This window comes from Berghia stephanieae, chromosome 4 (assembly GCF_034508935.2).
Source record: "Berghia stephanieae isolate SIO BIC M18660-M18661 chromosome 4, UCSD_Bste_1.3, whole genome shotgun sequence".
Taxonomy (NCBI): Eukaryota; Metazoa; Mollusca; class Gastropoda; order Nudibranchia; family Aeolidiidae; genus Berghia; species Berghia stephanieae.
In genome coordinates this window covers 45,872,853-45,897,640 of record NC_088363.1, presented here as the reverse complement: position 1 = coordinate 45,897,640, position 24,788 = coordinate 45,872,853, and the positions used below count along the sequence as shown (strand labels likewise).

The 24,788-nt window shown below is 32.8% G+C and overlaps 1 protein-coding gene across 5 annotated transcripts in view; it reads left to right on the top strand.

The window, feature by feature from the left end:
• The window catches only part of LOC144970680 (dynamin-like GTPase OPA1, mitochondrial), a 41,752-nt gene that overhangs the window by 3,265 nt on the left and 13,699 nt on the right, over positions 1-24,788 (top strand). Inside the window, exons 2-20 of one of the 5 annotated variants that reach the window (XM_078910553.1) lie at positions 2,987-3,359; positions 3,686-3,871; positions 4,233-4,338; positions 5,136-5,177; positions 8,906-8,982; positions 10,648-10,731; positions 12,094-12,135; positions 14,837-14,911; positions 15,647-15,688; positions 16,731-16,838; positions 17,690-17,776; positions 18,107-18,183; positions 19,651-19,768; positions 20,099-20,173; positions 20,560-20,631; positions 21,250-21,349; positions 22,305-22,435; positions 22,735-22,996; positions 23,919-23,983. In XM_078910553.1, coding sequence (XP_078766679.1) covers positions 2,987-3,359; positions 3,686-3,871; positions 4,233-4,338; positions 5,136-5,177; positions 8,906-8,982; positions 10,648-10,731; positions 12,094-12,135; positions 14,837-14,911; positions 15,647-15,688; positions 16,731-16,838; positions 17,690-17,776; positions 18,107-18,183; positions 19,651-19,768; positions 20,099-20,173; positions 20,560-20,631; positions 21,250-21,349; positions 22,305-22,435; positions 22,735-22,996; positions 23,919-23,983 — 2,122 coding nt within the window. The remainder of the gene's footprint in view (positions 1-2,986; positions 3,360-3,685; positions 3,872-4,232; positions 4,339-5,135; positions 5,178-8,905; positions 8,983-10,647; positions 10,732-12,093; positions 12,136-14,836; positions 14,912-15,646; positions 15,689-16,730; positions 16,839-17,689; positions 17,777-18,106; positions 18,184-19,650; positions 19,769-20,098; positions 20,174-20,559; positions 20,632-21,249; positions 21,350-22,304; positions 22,436-22,734; positions 22,997-23,918; positions 23,984-24,788) is intronic. The other 4 variants (XM_078910555.1, XM_078910556.1, XM_078910557.1 and 1 more) reach the window with 4 other exon arrangements.

The following is a 24,788-nucleotide window of genomic DNA, read 5'->3' as shown; positions in this document are numbered from 1 at the left end:
TATATTATTATTATTATTATTTTTATTATTATTATTATATATTTAAAATTTTTTTGTTATTTTTGTTTTCATCATCGAAATGCATGTTTAAACTTTGGTTACACTTTTGGTTGAAAGTATTTTTAGTCTTTGAACACTTTAGACCATATTCTGGCCATTGTCTCTTACAATATGTAAACAAATTAAGATGGTGCAGGGACCTCACTCCTTAACCAATGCCCACTGTAGTAAGGTGAAACTTGTTTTTTTAAACTTTGGTCACAATTGCGTTATTTTTTAACCTATTTTTAAAAATAGCATTTTAAAAAAGGGCTCAAAACAAGCTTTCTAAAGTCTAATGCAGTATTTCATTCCACTCTGGTTATTGCCAGACTTGTCTGCCAATAAAGAAAAACGGTTATTGTCTGGCAATAATGATGAACGGTTATTGCCAGACACTGTCTGGCAATAGCGATGGACGATTATGCAGACATTTTTTAAAAACTCCAGTCTTATAAACATTTATCCACATTCCAGAATATGGAAAGTTTCGTAATGCACATAGAAATAAGCAAAGTTAATAAACTATCAATAAAAGCATAAAATTACCCAACAGTAAATCAGTAGATGGATAGTAGGTTACTATATACACAATATGTGTTGACATTCATGTGAATGCCATGACCAAATGGTCAAGTCGTTTGCAGAAGGCTTGTCGGAATTGACGCTGTGTGTTCGAGTCCTGGTCCTCCCCCCATTTTAAAATTATTTTTTTTGCCACCTTTCTACAGGGTATTGCAAATGGTAAATGTCCTATCCACCGCCCCCCCCCCCCCCCCCCCCCAATCTCTTTTGATTCCTTTCTATTGAATATTGTAAATTGTAATATTCGTCCCCACTCCGATCTCATAAAGTATATACTAAAACAATAAATAATTTAAAAACAAACAAAGAAAGAAATTTAGAGGGTGATCAAATGGTCAGATAGAAAAAAACATTTTTGTGGATAAAAACAATTTTAAGAAATTCATGCTCAGAAACGGAACAAGACCAAATATATAATGAATTTAAATTGAACTCTTATCAGAGAAATAAAAAATTAAAATAATTAAAAAACTCCTGCTCAGAACAAAAGGGAAAACAATTGTCATCATTTGGGAAGTAAAAAGAAAAGAAAGAAAAAAAGAGGGAGCGAGCGGATTCGAACCAGTTTAGCAAAAGGGAACAAAATGAAAGGTGGTCTAACTCACTGAGCTGTCTATCCACACCGATATCTATGTATCTTAAAATTCATAATTGAACTAGATAATTTTTCATCATCTTTGCTTCCTTGTTTTGATAGTTATTTTCATCTCTGATTCAGATAATATGGTGTTTGATCTAGTTTTGTGGAAGTGTCGTAATAAATTGTATTATTTTGTATTAGAAAGACAGGAAAATAGTAGATGTGATCGGTTTTGGGGCAAACAATAACTCGGCCTAGGAATTCGTCTGCGAAATAAACAAATCCTCGGCCATCATCAATATCCCGAAAATTGTGGTCAGAATGAACAAATTTGTAGAAACAAAAGAAGATCAATAAAGTTAACAGGTTGGTAGGTAGTGAAATTTGTAATGGTTGGTGGACTATGAACCGCTTTGCTGATTAACAAGTGTCTTGAAGAAAAATAAAAGGCGGAATTTCCAGTTTGACGTTTTCAGTTCAGTGTCAAAATCTTACATTTCATTGATCCATTTGCTTTTTAAAAAATCTGGATTATGACATTTGAGCACTGTTTACTTTCATCTTGTGTTAAATCTCGCTTGATATTAACTGATTTGGGACACAAATTACCACTGGCATTTTTTCAGATTATTTGGCATTTTTCACGCCTTGTTTGCATAAAATCTTTCTGCCAACATAATCAGGGTTTTGATTATTGCCAGACACTGTCTAACAAAAGGCCAGGCTTTTGATTATTGCCAGACAGGTGTCTAGCAATAATTGTTTTTCTTTAGTGGCAGACATGTCTGGCAAAAACGACAGCCATTTCATTCTGAATTCCTGATTGCATTTCTCAGAAAGCTAATGATAATGAAGTAAAAATTTACCAATTTAAATTATGTATACATTTTGATTATACTTAATACATCGATAGAAAATTAATTGAAGAATATCTTTGCAAAATTTAATCAAAATTGATACACTCGCTCACCATTTTATTTTACACGCCATCAACCCTACTTTTTAGGACAAAAAGGTCATGTTTTTTTCCTTTTTCAATTATCCATAATTTTTTCCATACTTAACATACATGAAAATGATTTATATGGAAATAAAGATTATTTTCTGATCTTTAGATTTAAAAAGATACCCAACACTTACCATTTATTTTTTAATTGAAACAAAATTACTGAAAACATTAAGTGGGCCATATTCACTGCAAAACCCAAACTTTCCAGATCGCTGTGAGATGCTGGTTTTGAGGCAGCAAAAAGATCACAGATTTTCTCTGTAAAATTGACTAAAATTTTCAATAGAAAAATATAAATAAGGGATAAAACTTTATGTTTTTTAAAAAGTCCCATCCACCTGACTGGGTCAAATTAAGATGTTCTGAGTTTGAAAATTTTATCAAAGTGTAGTCAGTCTTCAGCCCATTTTCAACCAACTCTGCTCAAGTCACTCGAAGTATTTTGAGAAAGAACGTTTTGTTAATCATGAACCATACCTTCTTGAAATGAAGAAACAAATTTCATTTGTCACAAACCTTGTATTCTGTCATGGTGAAAATTGAAAAAAAAATAAATCTCACCTAAATGAAGTTGAATCTTTCTCTTTTATATTTTTGATTCACAGTAGACTGACTTTTGACTTTTAATTTATCTTTTCAACATTGGTTAATATTTCCTGGTATGAACTCTGTATACATTTTCCTTTAATTTTACACCTCATTACAGACAATTGTAAATTTGCCGATGAAATTTAATTTTATTATTTTCCATTCTTTGTTTTTGTATATTTTAGCCCAGGATGTGAAGCTGTATTAAAAGGTAGCCACAAAGAACATTTAACATATATCAAGAAAAAATTGCGCTTCAGTCATAGCTCTGGTGCATTCAGCAGCAGTCGGACATCTTGTCCATCAACCAGAGAGAATGGTTCGGTCACCAATCGTTTAACACAGAAACAGTTGGATCGTCTTCATGTCAGAAACTATCATGGCTTGTCCTCTCACATTCGCCCATCACCTCTACTCTCCAAAGATGGAAATATCAGCCTCCAAGGCTACAGGGATTTTACTTCATTCACAAGGCTGCTTGGTGGAATTGCCAGATTTTTGAAACTCAGATACCTTGTTCTTTTCGGTGCTACAGGGACAGGATATGCTGTCAGCCAGGTAATATATCAAAACATTTTTCACATGTTGTGTAGCAATATTTTAGATGAGTAAATATGACATTATGATCTTTTCTTTAGAGATGCAATTATCATGCCATACTTCTTGTAATATCAAGCAAGAAATAAATTAAAATAATTTTATCTTGGCAAGACTTAGTTTTAGAAAACCAAAATTTTCTGATCACCGTGTTTGCTAAATTAATTTTATTGTGCTATCTAGCTTACACCTTTTTTTTCAAGTTGGAGTATAATGCAGATGTCACATACCTCCAGTCCTTGACTGTTTGCATAAAATTTGAATGAATGTGCATTTTTGTCTTACAGAAAATTGAGCAAGTCAAGAGTTACATCCCGGAGATAGAATGGATAAAGGAGTATATCCCAGATTCAGAAACTTTAAAAGAATACATTCCAGAATTACCAGATTGGAAAAACTGGGCAATCAGAGAGAAGGCGGTGAATTCATTCCGTGGATTGAAGGAGCAGCTTGAAGAAATTATGCCAGAAAAAGTATGTTTGTCTTACAAAACAATTGATGATTGAATTTAGATGGATGGTAATACCTGCTTTAGAATTGTCCATCTTCTGTTGCAGATAATTTAATGTGAATGTTATCAGCACTTAACAATTTCTGAAAATGAAAATGAAAATATTCAGTGTGCTCAAGCATCAAAACAAACATTTTTATCTGTTGGACTACAGTTATGATAAGGTTCAATAATGTTAAGATTGATACATTGAATCAAACATTTAGGATTTATTCTATTTTAATTAAGACTTGATTGCGCCTGGGATTTTTATTTTTATTATCCAACTTTGTATTTATATATATTTTTTTTCATGTTATTATTTTTCCCTCCTCCACTTGTAGGGTTTTCTGAAGGATAAAGTAAAGGACATCCGACCAGTTCTAGACGGTTTCAAAGAGAGGCTGAATGCCAGTCTACCAGAAGATCTTTCCAGTTCCATATTAGAGGGTTTGTATGATTTAAATAATTTTTGAAGACAACATCAATATATGTTTGTAAATCTGTCCTAAAGTGCAAAGTCATGAGAATAACATCACTGGTCATGTTTGTAACTGTAGTGATACAATGAGCACTTTTTTTTTTCTTTATTGATTTCGGCTTTAGTAATACTACAACAGGATATTTTGCACAAGGTTATTTGGAAGACTACTTGTGAAAGTCATCACTTTTCTTCAAAGAATGAGCAGTTCTTTAAAATATTACAAATAATGGCATAAAAGTGTCCTCAGTAAAAATCATGATGTATGTATCCCTTAAAAAATGCATCTCATTATTTTGAATTCTTTATTGGATACCAAGCTTTGGAACTAAATTTTTTTTTTTTGCACAAGAAAATATTCAGCATATTCTGTGATTCAAGTGAGAAATTCCTATTATTTATGAAAAAGTTAAACTGAAAAGGTTTCGGAATGAAACTAATACAAATCATTCCAAAACCTTTCGTTTTTCACCTTTTTGTTAGTATTTTTATGATCCCAGGCTTTAAGTAGCTCCTTACCTTTCTGTGACTTTCTGTAAGAGCCAGCTTTTGATTTTGTATCTTTGCTTTGATCTTTCCCTTTTCCTACATTTAATCTACACAATATTTTGTAACTAACAATAACAATAATTTATCATGAGGGTTGGGGGAATAAGAGGTACTGTTTTTGTATTTTGTGTTTGTTGGTTTATTTTACTGTCAGTAGATAATTCACTCCATATTTCATAACACATCTACCATTTATTTTTCAATACTCTTGACACAGGGATGGGTACAGCTAGGACGTTCACCAGGACACTTGCACGAGGTGTGTAGGCTTCAAGGAAAAAAAATTGCCAAATTAACAAGAGAAGCTGCGGGAATTTCCTTGATGAAACAGACCGTTCTAATGAGTTCATTATTTTTTTTTTCTGTTTGTTTTAACTTTTGAAATTAATTTAGATGAATCTTCCCAAAGTGATATGGAATTACTACTTATCGACACATCCTTTTCAGATGTTGGTCTTTTTGATTTGATTTATTTGGATTATTATTTTGTGTTATGTTGTTCATTTGTTTTGCTTTTTTAAAACGTTTTTTTTTTTTTGTTGTTAATTTTTTTTGTTTAATCCCTGAATAGTAAATTTCCATCTGCATCAAAGATTGATAAATGTAGATAAAGATTTACATTGTGTTATAATGGATTAGCTTTATTTCCAAAAATCAAATAAAATGAGCAAAAAACAAAACCATTATTTAACGTATTGAAATAAAGATACATCGATCATCTCTTTCTCTATTTGAATTGAAAGCTATAATTTATATCTGTACCCATGTATGGTTTCCAGCCCGTTGATCCAAATGATATATAATAATTTCTGTCGCTTCATTATCAAGACCTTAATTTTGGTTTAATAACTCATTATTCCCTCTCATGATTTATACATTTCTTGCAGTCTGCACACCTGCTTAAGCTAGGTTGTTATTTACACATTAAAAGGGTCATATATGATGTTTACTTCCTTTTAAATGCTTAATACGTATTACTTATATTGGTATCCCCGGTTGAAGAGTTTTAATTCTAGTTTTTGCTATTGCATCAGATTTTAGGTTGATAGGTTTATAAATACAGTGGAGTCCTGATAAAGTTAACACCACTGGACCAAAAAGATTGGTTGGTTTCATACATTATCAATGAAACACAGCTGTATAAAGCCAAAGCTAGAGGTGCCTAAATGAGCCAGTAAAATGGAGATAAAAAATATAAAGTGAGTAGATGTGACTCATATATAAGGGAACAACACAAAACAAACAACGTTTCGGCCCTTGGCCTTCGTCAGGAGACAGTAAACAAAAACACAAACAAATATGTAAATTTACAAAATATCACATTTTGTCAAATGTGGAAATAAAGTTAATGTGAGGAAAGGGCGTCGAGTGTTGATGCAAGAAGTGGCGCGAGATAAGGAGAGAGAGAGAGGGGGGGGGGGAGAGAAAGAATGAGAGAGAGAGAGAATGGAGAGGATGTGTATATGTTTGTGTATGTGTGTCAGTGTGCGTATGTCTGTGTATGTGTATATATAGTAAAAGTAACTGCAAAAAGGTCTTAAAAATGGGGATGGGGGTGAGAGAGCGATTGATTGGGTGGTTAGTATATCATACCAAATATATATCAATGAACAAAATGAGAGGAGGAGAGATAGGTAGATAGAAGGAGAGAGAGAGAGAGAGAGAGAGAGAGGGAGAGAAATAGAGAGAGAGAGAGAGGGAGAGAAATAGAGAGAGAGAGAGAGATGGATAGATAGATAGGTAGGTAGATAGAAAGATAGATAGATAGAAAGATAGATAGACAGATAGATAGATAGATAGAGAGAAAGGGAGAGAGGATGTAAGTTTCCGTGAGTGGTCGGTCTAAGACTGGTAGAAGGAGTTAGTGTGTAGGTAGGTATGTATTAAGGTAGAGATGAAGGCGGAGGAAAAGGTAAGGAAGAATAGTTGTAATTTTAACGTAATTTGGAGAGACTTAATATCGGGAAAAAGAAAAATTAAAAAATAAAAAAAAAAATAAAAATAAAAATTGGGGGGGGGGGGTTCTTTTTATTAGAAGAAAATGAAAGAGGTGAGAAAGGAAAAAGAAGTAAATATGAAAATGAAACTTATCGAATGGATGATGATGGAGTCGTTGATCCGCAGGATTGGATCCTGCGGATCAACGACTCCATCATCATTCATTCGATAAGTTTCATTTTCATATTTACTTCTTTTTCCTTTCTCACCTCTTTCATTTTCTTCTAATACAAAGAACCCCCGCCCCCCCCATTTTTTAAAATTATTAAAAAATTTTTTTTTTTTTCCCGATATTAAGTCTCTCCAAATTACGTTAAAATTACAACTATTCTTTCTTACCTTTTCCTCCGCCTTCATCTCTACCTTAATACATACCTACCTACACACTAACTCCTTCTACCAGTCTTAGACCGACCACTCACGGAAACTTACATCCTCTCTCCCTTTCTCTCTATCTATCTATCTATCTATCTATCTATCTATCTATTATCTATCTATCTATCTATCTATCTATCTATCTATCTATCTATCTATCTATCTATCTATCTTTCTATCTACTCTATCTATCTATCTATCTATCTTCTCTCTCTCTCTCTCTCTATTTCTCTCCTCTCTCTCTCTCTCTATTTCTCTCCCTCTCTCTCTCTCTATTCTCTCTCTTTTCTCTCTCTCTCTTCTCTCTCTCTCTCTCTCTCTTCTCTATCTACCTATCTCTCCTCCTCTCATTTTGTTCATTGATATATATTTGGTATGATATACTAACCACCCAATCAATCGCTCTCTCACCCCCATCCCCATTTTTAAGACCTTTTTGCAGTTACTTTTACTATATATACACATACACAGACATACGCACACTGACACACATACACAAACATATACACATCCTCTCCATTCTCTCTCTCTCTCTCTCTCTCTCTCTCATTCTTTCTCTCTCCCCCCCCCCCCTCTCTCTCTCTCCTCGCGGGTGGTTGGATGGGAGCATCACCCTTGAATCATATACCTATGATGTTTGCATGGGTGTACGATCCGATAGTGATGTCGTTTCTTCTTCTCTTTACTAGCCTATCCTGCTGCTTTGGTTTGTGATTGTATTTTTGACAGGGGATATTTTTTTTTCTGTAAATCTTCTGCCTGTTTGTTCTTGGTTATTTATAATTTAGCTTATGATATCTTTAGGTTATGATTTTGATTTACATTTGTACTATTTTTGTTAGATTGCTTGTTTTTTTTGTTTCAGCAGTCTCTCATATAACCTCAATTGTGTTGGAAGAGACCTAAAGCAACAAACAAACAAACAAAATCTCTCTCTCCTTATCTCGCACCACTTCTTGCATCAACACTCGACGCCCTTTCCTCACATTAACTTTATTTCCACATTTGACAAAATGTGATATTTTGTAAATTTACATATTTGTTTGTGTTTTTGTTTACTGTCTCCTGACGAAGGCCAAGGGCCGAAACGTTGTTTGTTTTGTGTTGTTCCCTTATATATGAGTCACATCTACTCACTTTATATTATTCACAGCTGTATAAAGAACAGAAAGTTTGGGACCAAAAAGAGGTGTTGACTTTAAGCAGAATTAATTTTAAAGTGTTGACTTTATACAGATTCCACATTATCTGATGTATGGAATAATAAGTGGTTATTTTTTCCATCTGACTTTAGCAATGCGATTCTTTAATTGATAACTGTTACTAAATGAGAAAAACAACCAAACCTTTATTTTTAAAAAAATCCATATTCTAATTATTGCTTTTTATTTATTTAATTTGTGTTTTTAGAGAAATTTATTTTTAAAGTGTTTATGTTTAAAGTTTTGTTTATCAGCTGTTATCATTTTTTACTCTGTCTTTCCATGGAAAGCTATTACTCAACTTTTTCTCAGATCAGTTTCTTTTTACTATTGCTTTGACCATGGCATTGGTTATTAACAAACAAAAAGAAACAATCTAATGTTAAGCTTTTTATTATTTTTAATATTTCAGAGGCAGAAAGTTCAACAATGAATGCTGCCACATCTATAAGTATTGGTGCAGTGAATGCAGACAAGAAGGTAGAAAATGTAAGTTCTTATTTTCTTAACTTCTACCCACAAAACTCCATTGCTGTTGCACAAGTGACCAGATTTAGTTAATCGTGGGGTTTTACCTGAGGCGAGTTAACATATTTCTTGGCGCGGGTGGTTGGATGGGAGCATCACCCTTGAATCATATACCTATGATGTTCGCATGGGTGTACGATCCGATGGTGATGTCGTTTCTTCTTCTCTTTACTAGTCTATCCTGCTTCTTTGGTTTGTGATTGTATTTTTGACAGGGGATATTTTTTTTCTGTAAATCTTCTGCCTGTTTGTTCTTGGTTATTTATAATTTAGCTTATGATATCTTTAGCTTATGATTTTGATTTACATTTGTACTATTTTTGTTAGATTGCTTGTTTTTTTGTTTCAGCGGTCTCTCATATAACCTCAATTGTGTTGGAAGAGACCTAAAGCAACAAACAAACAAACAAAAAAAATATTTCTTGGCTTTCACTTTTCAAGTTGTGCTGCAGATAGAATTTAGAAACCAATGCTAGTAATGAGACTAGACATATAGATGAATTGATCTTGGATCTATCTTTGTCAGCCGTTTGAGCCTCTAATCTTGCCTTAATTTTTCTTGTGTACATAGCTTGACCTAGATATGCCTCTTATACAAATTTATCGGTCTATACAGATTTGTATAACATAAAATAAGGGGATTTACCATTGCTTGGCAAAGTCTACATTTTGAAAGGATGTTATAATTAATTTTTGTCACACCCACTGTCATCCTTTGTTTTTGATATGACAACTTAGGGAGCAGGCACTGGTGTAAGATAATCATTAAAGATCTGTAAAAGTGTGTATGAATCTCCCCAGTCGAGGAGCACTGATTTTTTTAGGATGGTTTGTTGCTTGTATTTTTCTTCCTAGCTTTATCTGGCACTGTTTCATACACACTTTTTCAGATGTTTTTTATATATGTAACATGGTCAGCTTAGCTAGTTTCCTCTAAGCAGCAAAAAATATTTAGGACTCAATAGATACAGTAGGCCTGGGGTACACCAAGATTGCCATTACTGAGGGTCAGTTGTCATTTTACACCATGTATTTTTCGAATGCAAGGTGGTATTTCTAATATTATATAGTATTTTAACAAATTAAGGGTATTCAATTTCCATATTCATTGTGATGTCTCATTGAATCTGTGCTTGTGGAATTAGATTTCCAATGTTGTGACACATGAAAATCGGGTATAGGAGCGAGACAAGAAAAAGTTGTGAGAAAGCAAATAAAGGCAAATTCCGATCAAAGTTTCACATGTATATTACTTTAATCTTAAAACAACTTATTATTATTGAATTATGTTTTCAAATGTATGGATAAGGAGGGCACAAGTTGAATTACTTAAGTTTAAAAAAAAAAGAAAAACTTGTTTTTTTCAGCTGTCAATTCATCCTGATTGAATGGTCTCATTTTAATACTGATTTAATTAGAAACAAAACAACACAATGATCAGCAAAGGCTGTGCTAACATAAATAAGCGCACAATGTTGAAAAGTTGTTTTTTCACATTACTTGTTTACCCTATTTTCTCATCACACAATTGGTTCAATTGTTTTTGTATGTGAATAATATGGAAAGGTTATAGATATTTGGTAGTGACGTAAGATAATAATTTGGAAGTGTCACTTGTTTCCAAAGATCCTTGAAGGAATCCGCAATGGAATTAATTACTTTACGGGGTCATTCGAGGAAGAGGATTTTTTGGTTGCGGAATGTTGCCAGGTAAAGAGTTTGAAAAAATTTGAAGTTGAGTTTCTCTTTGATTAAAACAAAAAACTATATATATAATATAAATATCATATACAAGTTTTAAAGGACACACAGAGATGAAGATTGATATTTTGGGTTTCCTTTTTTTTTTTCATTACATGTCATTATTTTCGCTCTGTAGTTTCATTTTGATGAACCAGGTGTTTAAATAATAATTTATTTATTTTTTCTTGATTTTGTATCTAGATTTCTAAATCTTTTTAATTTCCTTATGTATGAAGCCATTATAAAAAAATATAAACATGAAAAAAAAAACAAAAAAAAACATGGCTGACAAACAACTTAAACTGAAAATAACATTTACTTGTTTGCTGATTAATTTTCTTGATGGAGGATTGATTTATCAAAGTGTTGTGGATAAATCCAAGCTCAACTTGTCATTTTGAATATCCATTCCGTCAGAGCCATATGACTCATGGAGCCAGAGTTCATCCTGGTTTCTATAACATCAAGCAGACTTTATATAGGATGCTATTCTATATCAATGCACTTTCCATCAGATGTGAAAGACCCAGCTACCCGATCACTGCTGGGTGAACAGGGTGGAGGGTTAGGAAAAATTCTTGATTGATTCCAATCCCTTTATTTTTGGGCAAGTGCTCTAACAACTTAGCTGTTGGGATCCCCTTTTTTAAAATCTGAAACAATTTTAAATTAGCTCCTTGTTATTTATTTGAGTTTAAGAGTTCTGTTTACATTTGAACTTGACGTTTTAAACAGAAAATGGTATGTGGTTTCTTTTTCATAAACCGATGTTATGAATAGAAAATGTGTTAACAACAGACTTGTCTTCTAGAAAATTTAAGAATTCTTAATCCTGAGGAGATAAAAATAATTGTGGTCACTATAGTTAGCTTGAAAAATAAATAATTTACCTACATAAAAATTTAACAACACTTCAAAATTCTTAAAATTATGTACTCTGGCATCAGCTTTCATTTTCAATAAGTTTTAATGACTTAGAGATGTTCATGAAGTTTTAATTTTTTTTCTTCTTCTTCTTCTTCTTCTTCTTCTTCTTCTTCTTCTTCTTCTTCTTCTTCTTCTTCTTCTTCTTCTTCTTCTTCTTCTTCTTCTTCTTCTTCTTCTTCTTCTTCTTCTTCTTCTTCTTCTTCTTCCTTTATCCCTCCCTCTCTCTTCATTCTCTTCTCCTCCTCTTCTTCCTCCTCCTCCTCCTCCTCCTCCTCCTCCTCCTCCTCATCCTCATCCTCTTCCTCTGTGTTATGTATCCCAGTATTATTTATCAGTTTATATACAGGTCATCAACCTATACAAATTTAGAAAGCTTTGACTTAATTTCAAATGATCAAACAGGATACGTCTATGTACTTTGAAGATGATTGTGAGGATATTGAGGTGAAAAGTTCATAATTAGTTGTTTTTTTTAACCGTTGAACTATTGTTGTAATGTTTTTTTTTTTCAGAATGTTGAATGTTTAATGAGGTTTAACACAAAGATATGTGATTAATAGTTAAGTTATAACAAATTAAAAAATGACTCCCTTCCCTCGACATTGTTAAATGTCATCACCTAGGCATTCCATGAAGGACTATAGAAAATCCATCAAACAAACGTCTGATGTCAACAGGAATCAACTATTTTGTCCGAGATGAACAAATTGGGAGTTAATAATTTAATTTTGTATCTCATATAAACTAATGGACTTTGATTTAGACATGAGAAATGTAGTAGATGTGGAAATTTACAATGAAAATTAATTTTAATAGCTTTGATGCAAGATATATATCTGAAAAAAATATGATACATGCTAGAAAAGCAAGAAGGAAAGGCTGATTTTTTTGGAATGTGATTTTTCTCTTGTATTTTCTCTCTGTGATTTGTCTAGCACTGTTTTATAATAACATCTTCAAATTAAATCAGAACAGGTCTGTAGTGTCAATACTTTTTTTTAGTAAACTCCTTTAGGTAGAAGTGATGAACCTTGTTTCCTGTTGATTTTCATTTATTATATTATGTGTTTGGCAATTTAATGTTAAATCGTTGAATGAAAGACTATCTACTGCAATTACATCAAATTTTTTGTTGGAAACGTTATATGTATCGCTATTATCCTTGTATTGTTGCAATTACTAGGACATGAATATTTTTGGTATGTGTAAAAAAGCAACTACCTGTTGTCTCGCTTGAATACAACACTATACATTGTTGAATCAGAGAACTTCAGTAACTCTGAGAAGTATAGAGAAAGATCTCCTGTTAATGACAGAGTACTGGGTGGGGTCCTTTGACCTCCCATGGTGGGCAGGCGATCATTTGCTGTCTTCTTTCCACTTATGTTTTCTTAGTTGCTTTCTGTCATTGTCTTGGAATGGGATTGCTTGGTTTTTGTCCTGGCCCTTGCTGGAATCCTTAGCTGAGAGGGAAACAGTCAAATGTTTAGTATTAGTTTTGGGAGATGATGTTTTTTTCCCTTGTAAATCATCTTTCTCTGGGTGGGGATCCTGACCTCCAATAGCAGACAGGGAGGTACACATTGTCTCTTCTACTTCTATCCCCTTATATCTGTTATCCAACAGGCTTTCTGTCTTTGTCTTGGAATGAGATTCCTTGGTTTTTTTCCTGGCCCTCGTCAGAGTCCTGGCTGGTAGGGAAACAGTCAAATGCATAGTTATTGTTTTGGGAGATGATATTTTTTTCCTTGAAAATCATCTCTCTGTTATTTATTATTATATTTGCTATTTTTAATGTATAATGTAAGCATTTGAGTGTATTTCTCTTTGTTGGATTTTGTGCTTGTGTCCGGATGAGACTTATAGGTGATCTCAAACTAAGTTCATTGGTGGTATGCTCTTGGAATCTACATCTGATCCCTATTCGTTCCCATTCGCCTTTGTCTTACTTTCTCTTGGGTGCTTTAATTGTAATTCTAGAAATTTTTTCTATCCCATTTTCTTCCTTTTTACTGGCACTGATATAACCTAAATGTGTTGCAAGCGTCGTAAAACCCTTAAAAACAAACAAAAAACAACAATCATCTTTCTGTTATGTTTTGTTAGTTATGTTTTCTTTTTTGGTATATTCTATAAACAGTATATTCTTCTTGGTGGGATCCTGTGCTTGTGTCTGGATGAGACTTTTAGGTGATCTCAAACTTAGTACACTGGTGGTGTGCTCTTGGAATATACATCTGTTCCCTACAGAGTTTTTTTCACTATCCCACATTCTTTCATTTTTACTGGTGCTGAAATGACCTAAATGTGTCGCAAACGCCGTAAAACTCTAAAAAACATAAAACCAGATGACAAAGTAATTTTATTTGTCTCTTTAGCTCTTTGTTAATGGTATTTCTGCTTTATATATATCTTGCGATCTTACGATATTTTCCCAATTATGTAAGCCTATACTTATACATTGTACAAAAAATGTATAAAATCTTATATTTTCATAGGTTATTTTCCTTGATGATTTTGTAGTGCTACATCAGTGTTATGATTAATTTAAGATTTTGAATGCTTTTAATGTTATGTTTCGATTTGATTTCATGAAAAAGACATTCAATTCATATTGCCTCATTATTTTAGTCTATAACTACTGATATAAGAATAGTTGTTAGTACAACTAGACAAGTCGACATTCAGAGCCATTAGGCTTATGGAGCCAAAGTTTATCCTGGTTTCTTTTGTGTAAAACGGACAATAGCAATTGCTTGGTACTCTAAGGGTAGGACGCTAGTCTATCACAAAGTAATTTCCACCATATCTAACAGACCCAACTACCCAATCACAGCTGGATGGACAAGGGAGTAAAAAAAAGATAATCTAGACTTTACCTGGGATCGATCTCAGTCCCTTTGTGTGTGCTCTACCACCTGAACCATTATTCCATCTCGATTTAAAACATGAAGATGTGTTTTGATTTGGCTTGGGGATAAAAATTCTTGATTTCAATTTCAAAATTCTGATTTTTTTCAAGTCTTAATTTTGTTTTTCTTGCAATATTGAATGTCAGCACTCTTTACACAGAAATCCTTTGTCATATTGTATCCGTCAAAGTACATTATTATTATTATATTTCTTGTTTCAAAAAAACAAAAAGTTTTTCACTTGTGGTGGAACATCACCATCGTCATCGTCTTACTTTGATGACAGCCGTCCTGAAATTGATCTGGAGGTGAAATATTGAATAGATTGATCGGTTTTATTTTGGGTTCTCTTGTTTTGCTTGTTTTTTTGTTTGTTTGTTTTTTAAACAGTTCTTCCAAGGCATATTAAAAATTTTTGTTTGATATTATTTTGTTTTCTTTTACCCACATGAATTGTACATGGATACATAAGAATCACATCATTTATGTAAATTATTATTAGTCAGATGACATTAAAAAAAAATCATTATAATATTTCAAAGGGCTTCAATAATGAATTGTAGAATAATCAATATAATATTTCAAGGGGCCTTAATGATGAATTGCAGAATAATCAATATAATATTTCAAGGGGCCTTAATGATGAATTGCAGAACAATCACATTAATATTTCAAGGGGCTTTAATGATGAATTGCAGAACAATCACATTAATATTTCAAGGGGCTTTAATGATGCGTTGTGGTCCATGTATAAAGCAAATTCAAATGTTTTATTAATATTTTTATAAAATAGAAAATCACCTTTGTGGAATGTGGAATGAGTTAAATCACAATGAAAGCAAATGAACGTCTTGAATCAGCTAATGATATCGGATAGTCACATCATTGTAAATGTTTCCTTTATGAAAACAGCAAAATGTACCGTCACGTTAGCATAAAGGGTTTAGCACTGTTTTGAAGAAATCTCAGTCAAGATAATGATGTGTACAAGTCACAGTAATGAATAATATATATCTTCTATTTCTTTCTTTTATTTATGACAGCAACACAGAAAACAGATACAAGATGAAGTTATGGATATACAGGTAAAAATACTGACTTTTGAATTGACATGTTGTCTCATTGATCCAATTGATTTTTTTAGGGGGAAATGGGTTTATGTAAGAAGTTAATTATACTGCATCCACCACGTGTCACTAAGATTAAGACAACATTTGTTGTTACTTTTGAGGATGTTGATATATGTAACATTTTCAAAGTTTTTATGATGCTATTGTAAGGGTAGGTAGTGTTAATGATATAGAATAATGATAATATATATCTTTTCCTCAAATCCATGCATGATTGACTCAAGTAAAATTTAGCATAATTTTCAACAAATATTTTTTAAAAGATTATTCTTCGGTGAGTTTCTCCCTCATGACACTCAATATATTTGAAAGAAAGACAATATAGAGAAGGGGCTGGTTGTGTGGGGATGATTTGTATGGTGATAGTGTATTGCAGCGTGCTTTAATTATTTTTTTTTGATGTGGATTTTGTGTTGTTATTGAAAGTCATTATCAAAATTTCTAAGACATACTTGCCTACTTTTAAAAAAAAAATAAAGAATTAAAATTCCCTTTATTCATACCATAGGGGAAATTTGTCTCTAGGATCTATTCCAAGGGAAGACTGGAATAACCTAGGCGTCAGCCTCAGTGCACCATCATCTACAATTATTATGAAAATTGGTGATAATTACGGTCTTGTGGAAATGGAAGAAATATTACAGATTTCCATTTCACAGCAATTTGGTCGCGGCGTCAGAGAAAATTTATTTTTTCTTAAGTTACCACAGTCTTGAACATTTTTTCTCCCGTTAAAGTTTAAAATGCTATGGCTCACCTCCACACTCATGATAGTGATAGCTCTCTCTTAATAGTGGCCGTCAACAACAAAATCTAATTTACCTATAATAGGTTGTATGTAACATTTTTTGTTTGTGTTATTACTGAAGTTTTACCATTTATTACTGATGAATTTTGTGTTGCTTACAGATTTTGAAATTTTCAGGTGGGCAGGTATGCTATGAGCTGTAACTCTCTCATTTCTTATTTTCCTTTTTCAAAAAAAAATCTATTACAGATGCGTTATCAAAAGGAGATTGAAAGGCTGGAACAGGACAACAGGGAACTTAGAAAACAGCTGCTTTTACGGGAACAGCGATCTGGACAGAAAACCAGAGCTATCAAGGTATGTGTATTTTGTTATCTTAAAAATTGTGCTACATCATAAGTCTTTTCATATGTCATGAAAATGTTTTACAATTTTTTTAATGGAAACAGAAAATATCGTCATCACGTTGTCATTAAAATGATTTGACAATGCAATATTTTGTGATTAGAAAATAAAAGAGCTTCGGGTGTTTTTTTTTGTTTGTTTTTTTAAATGGTAGCAGCAGTAGTAGTAATACTAGTAGTGCTTGTAGTAGCAGTAGTCATAGTAATAGTTGTATCTGTAGTAGTAGGAGGAGGAGGAAGGGTTTGTTCCATTATGTGCACACTCTTGATGCATTTCAATGTCATAAAATATGTGGAATCAGAATCATAGTTTACCAAGGTAAATGGCTCACCCATTTGAATCCATCTTATTTTCAGCAGTCATTAAAAAAAAAAAAATAAATGAACAAGTATAGTTTAAGTAAAACTGTGGACTTTGAGCTGATAATTGAAAAATATCATATTTGACCAATTGCATTTTGAATTACAGTTAATGAATATGAGTTTTCAGTTTCCTTATGAAATCCCGATTCTTTCAAATGTTCAAACATTAAGAACTGGCTCAACAAAGCTTTTCTCACAGCTTTTAGCTTATTTTCCAAGATTTTCAAGGATTTTGGATCAAAATAGGAATAAACACATTTTTGCCAATTGTATCTCTCAATGAACTTTGAAAGATAAAAAGGGGCGTCATTGTTGATATGTTCTGTCTTAGGCAATCAATGTAATCTATCTTTTGAAGGGCACTTTCATCTTGATTTATTAGCTAGTTATATGATTTATTTTGGGTATATGTATCTTCTGTATATTTATTTTTTTTCCCAGAGATCTCTCATTGACATGTACTCTGAGGTCTTGGACGAGCTCAACGCTTTTGACTCTGGCTATAACACCCAGGACCATCTACCAAGGGTAAGAGTACTTCATTCTGGTGGTAGCAAGCAATTGTTACTGCCATTTCATGCTTTAGTTGCTAGAGAAACAACAATAAACTCCAGCCAATCTCCAATTTTTTTATCAATCGACAAAGTGATTAAATTATTTAAAAATCTGAATTTCTCCCATCACCTTATCTGGTTGTTTCTATAATTTGTATAAACCTTACCATTCACACCATTAGAATGATGGCAGCAATGTTTCATTGAAGTTTTAATCACAACACTATTATTTTTTCTTGAGCTCCCTATGTGAATAATTAACTTCTCTACTTGACCCTTATTTCTTTTATATAAAACTCTACAGGTGGTAGTAGTTGGAGACCAGAGTTCGGGAAAGACCAGTGTGCTGGAGATGATTGCACAGGCTAGGATATTTCCCAGGTAATGAAAGAGATCTTAGAATCATGGTCATTTTCAGTTTGAGTAGGAACTTTAAAAACAAATTTAATGTTTCATAAATTCATAATGAATATCCATTTACTTCTGTCATTGATTAGTATTTTTAAAATAGGAGGAAAATAAAATACCTTTTTTTTTTAAATCCCCAAGGGAAAATTTGTCACTAGGGTTTGTTTCCAAGGGAAGACCTGTTGTATCAGTGGCAGTGCAGCGTTGCAAAGTGAGCTAAAGTGAGATGATATTATCAAAGGTCACACAGCGCAGTGGGTAGTTGAACTCAGTACCTTTCGGGCACAAAGAAAAGATTGTACTGCTGAGCCACACGCTGCCCCCTAGGTTTTAGTCAATGTGTTTTATATAATTGTAATGGCTTTTATACTGAGATATGCAGTTTCTCTTGAAGTGACAAAATGAAGCAATGTAGATTGTGGTCAATGGCTTGATGGAGGACAACAATTGGAAGACTTTGACCTCAATGCTATATCCCTTGGGTTCTAGCGATAGGCAATGACAGGTATTGCAAGTGTGCTAGTACAAGAAAGAGCGTTAAATAGATGACTTGTACTGCATGAAATGGAAATTAGGTAGATTAAGTGAAACTTTGTAAAGTATATAATGGGAACAATACATTTTTGAAAATTTGAAATATTCAATTTTTATTTTGAGAGGTTTTTTTCCCCGCTTGAAATTTTAAAACAAATTCAGCTATTGATTTTTTTATTACATGTGGCAGGTCTGTTCTGATGTTGGAAATTTAAAAAAAAAATTATTCCATAAAAACAGGCGTTCTGTAATGGGAGTCTTGGATCTGATATCTGATATTATTCCTATAATATTTTCTGCTTTGTCTGATGGAATGGAAGCTTCAATTTAATTAACGAAGAACAGTTAATGTGGACATTTTGGCTTTCCCCTTTGTCAACAAAACTTGATGCATGAAACAATAAAGTGGAATGAGAGATGAGAGAATGGTGTTGTTAAGGTCATAATGAATACGACGATCCCGTCGTGAATGAGAGATGAGAGAATGGTGTTGTTAAGGTCATAAAGAAAATAACGATCCTGTCATGAATGAGAGATGAGAGAATGGTTTTATTAAGGTCATAGAGAAAACAACGATCCTGTCATGAATGAGAGATGAGAGAATGGTGTTGTTAAAGTGAATAAAGAAAAAAACGATCCCAGCATGAATAAGAGACTGGTGTTGTTAAGGTGAATAAAGAAAACAATGATCATTGTTTTGTTTATTCACCTTAACAATTTGACATTTGACTATTGCTTCAAACAGCAACATCTGCATTATACTGTATCATGCACCGTTTGTAGTGGATTTTAAAATATTATCAAATACAGAATCATTATAAATTTATAGATCACATTGAAGTCAATATTTTATGTGTCCCCCAACCCCCCCCCCCCCCCCCTCTCCCCTCCTAATTTTATGTACAGAGGATCTGGTGAGATGATGACTAGGTCTCCAGTCAAAGTAACATTGAGTGAAGGTCCTTACCATGTGGCACAGTTTAGAGATAGCACTAGGGAGTTTGATCTGACGAAAGAGTCTGATGTAAGTCTACTACTCTGTCAACTGGTTAATCTATAGATTAGGACTCTGAAATGGTTCGTGGATTATTATTATTATTATTAATTATTATTATTATTATTATTATTATTATTATTATTATTATTATTATTATTATTATTATTATTATTTTTTTTTTTTTTTTATTTATTTTTTTTATTTTAAAAAAAATATTATTATTATTATTATTATTATTATTATTATTATTATTATTATTATTATTATTATTATTATTATTATTATTATTATTATTATTATTATTATTATTAATTTCTATTCAGAGCCTCATACTGCCATTAATTTGTCTCCATTTAGCTGGCTGCTTTGAGAAGAGAAGTTGAGCTCCGCATGAAGAACGCTGTACGAAATGGTCAAACAGTCAGCAACAGTGTAAGTTTACAAATTTTCTCTTTTTTAAACATTATCTGAAGTCTTTTTTTTTTAATTTTAGATTCAATTTTTTTCCCCTCCAGATTTATATTTTAAAGCCCAGAGTTTCTGTTGTATTTTCTTGTAGTTTTTAATTTGTTCACTGTCATTGGACTGACCCGAAACTTCTGTGAGTGGGATTAATTAGAAGCAAATGTGTCACTGTTTTGTTTTAGAATTTATTATTTAAAAAAAAAGTTTATTTTATTTTGATATTTTGAGATTATGGTCTTTCAGTCACTTTTTTCCTCTTTTATTTGATGTAAATAAATGCTAATAAGAGCAGTATTATTCAAACATAAAGATGATTTATCTCTTCTTGGCTCTCCCCCCTCCCCGACCCTCAGTGTATTTCAATGAGTGTGAAAGGCCCAGGGTTGCAGAGAATGGTGTTAGTTGATCTTCCAGGAATTATCTCTGTAAGTATTTTCATTCTATTCATCTATTGACCGCTGCACTCCACATATCCATATTAATATATCTGATTAAATCGGAAAAAAAGGAAACTTAAGATTTTATGAGGAGAAAATTTGAGCTTTGTATGAAGATTGTTGTGTGAAATAGTCAAAATATCAACTTTGTCAGTGATACTGTTATTTTTCAATCCTACATTTTTTGTTTTTAATTTGTATTTACTTGTGGAATCGGCAAATAAAAATTCGTAGTTATTAATTAAAAGAAAAAAAATCATTATAGAAAAAAGCAAAAGGACTGATAGGTTAACTAAACTCAACTTGTATTTTTTTCATTTTTTGTTTCCTCTTAGCATATTTTCTACTATAGTCTACCATTGGAGTACATATTTATAAAACCCCAGAAAATGTCTTACAGTATCAGATATCCGACATTATCGCCACAATAATTTTACTCTTTTTATTATCATTTTTGCACTTCGTGTAAACACATTGACTTAAAACATTGGTGCTTACAGTCCGTGAAAAAGTTTCAGACAATTTTGTCGGCTGCCACTGACAGGTCTGATAAAGTCTGATATATGGGTTAAATTTCATTTCTATCCTGTACCAATTCTACCACAGACTGTGACAAGTGATATGGCCCCAGACACCAAAGACTCCATTCGCCAGATGTGCAGGACATACATGGCTAATCCAAATTCTATCATTTTATGTATACAAGGCAAGTTTTTCAGAATTGACCTCTATTCATTCACTTTTTGTTCTCAAGTAATACTTTTTTTAAAACTTAAAAATTATTTTAAAATTTGTAGTAAAAGAAGTTTTAATCAAATTTTTATTTATTCTTTCATTTTCAATCCCCAATAATGGCATTTTTTCCTCAACTTATTTGACTTTGTTCTTTTGGACATTTATTGTTTTTATCTTGTGACTTAAGGACATAATAATGATAATATATGGCATTTGGGTAGCACTTTACTCTGTATAGAACCGTCTCTAAGCACTTCATATAAATGGCTCACAACGCATAATACTAAAATTGTATGTAAAATGATTTATCACATACAATGCACAATTGATGTATTATTATTAATCTACAAATGGAACAGGTAACATTCCAAACCAGCTTTGAAAACATCAAGTTCAAGCGACTTTGAACAAAGAGAAGAATTCCAGAAATAGGGCGCAGAGAATTCAAAGATTTATGTCATTCATGGATCTAACGGTTCTACTCAGAGTGTCGATGTTCAATAGTTCCCTGATGTATGGGAAAATCTTTAAGAATAAACTCTTTTTATTTTACAATAAGACCTTAATTTATGATCAGATAAAAATAATGAAAATAATTATAATAGTAATAAAATTTATAGAGCGTCAATCTTCACCTAAATTGTTCAATGGCGCTTTACAAGACAGAGGTGACATGAGAATTTTATGAAAATTAAATTGTTACAAATTTAAGAAAAATTTTACAACTCTAGGTGATCTATTAAGTTATGCTGATACTATTGAAATATGAAGAAAATGATTTTGAAATAATAAGGAAAAGTTAATCTCAAACATTCTGTCTCCAGTCTAGACTTGAAGCACTCTATAGTAAGAGCGCTTCTGGTAAAGATTGAAAGAGAATTCCAGATTGATGGTGCCACTAATGTGTCCTTACTTTTTCTGTACAGATGGCTCACTAGATGCGGAGCGTAGTAATGTCACAGACTTGGTCAGCTCCATGGATCCCAATGGAAAGAGGACCATTTTTGTCCTCACCAAAGTGGACATGGCAGAAAGCTCTCTCTACAATCCTGACAGAGTAAGTGAGCTTTGCTCCTTTTTATAATGTAAAAAAAAAAAAAAATTATCTCAGTCCCTTTGCGTGTGAAGTGAGTGCTCTACCAATGGAGCTAATGGGACCCCCTAACTAGCTAAGATAGTCTTGATAATCTTGAACAAGATACATGAAGAAAAAGAGATTAGATTATCAATCAGACGATCATGAATATGTTCTCTCAAGTGGAGTCCAGTCTTAAGGTTATATAATTCTTGGAGAGCAACATAAGAAAAGATCAAATGTTTAAATTTTTAAATATTTTTTTAAAACTTTATTTTCAGATAAGAAGCATTTTAGATGGTCGCCTGTTTCCAATGAAGGCTCTGGGCTATTTCGCTGTGGTGACTGGAAAAGGAAACAGTAACGATAGCATCAACAACATCAAAAGATATGAGGAGGAATTCTTCCGACAATCTCGTTTGTTCAGGGATGGTGTGCTGAAACCCACTCAGATGACGACGCAGAATCTGAGCATGGCCGTGTCAGAAACATTCTGGAAAATGGTGCAAGAGACAGTTGAGCAACAAGCTGATGCCTTCAAAGGTTAGAATTATTTGTTTTTCTTCAGTCAAAACTGTGATGACGTGGGCTTTAGGGCTTCTGGTAGGGTCTTATGTTCTTTTCTATGTGGCTGTCTGTAATACATATAAATACATAAATTTAATGGACATTTATATTGCGCATTTCCACATATTCACCAGGCTCCATGCATTTTAAAACGCCTTATATGTTCCTTCAGCAGGTCATAATAATATGGTACCATACTTCCATTTCATTAAGTACAGTTGCCTGACTGTTCGGCTTTTTTTTTCTTTTTGTATTTGTGCTATTATGATATCCATCACTGCCTAAAGCTAGATAGGTACACATTTAGACCAGAGTCAAGTAAAATGCCTTACCAAGGAATACAGCACCATTTTCAGATTTGCTCTTGAATAAAATTACCAGGCCCAGTTGCAATCCCTTGCTGTGGCAAAATTGATATGAGCATAATTTTTTCTTTGGTGAGTTTTTATAAGACATGATATTTTTTCTCTTCTGGTAAATCATCTTTCTTCATAAATTGTATTAGAATATAAAGTAAAAAAATTAAAATCCCTTTATTCATCCCAAACGGAAATTAATTTTTTATCAGAATTGGACTCTGGAGGCTCAAGGGTGTCCTGATAGCTCAGTTGATAGAGCACTAGCTTCACATACAAAGGGACTGAGATCGATTCCGGGTGAAGTCAAGATTTTTTAATGACCTTTCTGTCCACCTAGCAGTGATTGGGTAGCTGGATCTGTAAGATCGGGTGGAAAGTACTTTGCAATTGACTAGTGTCCTATCCAAAGGATAGCAAGGAATTGTTATTATCCATTCCAGCTACAGAAACAGGGATAAATTCCAGTTTCATGGGCCTAATAATGATAATAATAATATCGAGCACAACAAACAATTAATTTTCTACTTTTATACTCTCAGCTCAAAGATTCAACTTGGAGACAGAATGGAAAAATACATTCCCCAGAGTCAGAGAGCTGGATAGGGTAAGCTGTATTCAATAGTGATGTCAATTCATGGAGTCAAGCATGGACCCGTTATTATAAGTTAAATAGCTGAAAAGGAACATTTGCAGTGCTGCCAATCCTTACCCATGAAAATATGTACGATGAGGAGCCAAAATGATTAAGATTTTGAAAAAAATGCTTATAATCCTGAAAAAATTAGGAATTTTGTGAGGAACTTATTTATAGTTGCATGATCATTTATCTCTCTCCTCGTGTAAGAATTCACACTTTTTTTTACCAAGGTAGGCAGCTCTGCATTTGTATATTGCTTTGTCATAGCGTCACCATTCTCAATGCATTTATTTGATAATACTTCATTTATTGTCCCAGTAGGCCGCATGCAACAAAATTTCCATTACGACCCGGTAGCCATTAACACCTGATGCAATTAGGATAATTACAATAATTACAATGCTTGAACCACAGTTTTGCAAACATTATCACCGATATAGTCATGGATTATTTTAAACATTGATTGACTTCATTTCAAGATGAGACACTCTCCTTCTTAATTTGTAAATGTAAAGCAATTTGAGATCTTTCATAAGGGAGGCCCTGTAGAAATGTATACTTTATCATAATAACTAATAACTACCTTATCTATGAACCGTCTATTGAAACTTCTTCGTCTCCTTGTATCTCTGTAGATTCCGCAGGCTTTTGCACTGGAGTTGTGAGACTTAAAGTTGATGGTATGAAATAGTATAAGTGAGCGTCCATTCTTGAGAGAAGAACCATAAACTCTTAGGCTTATACACACATGCAAAATCTCTGAGCACCATGG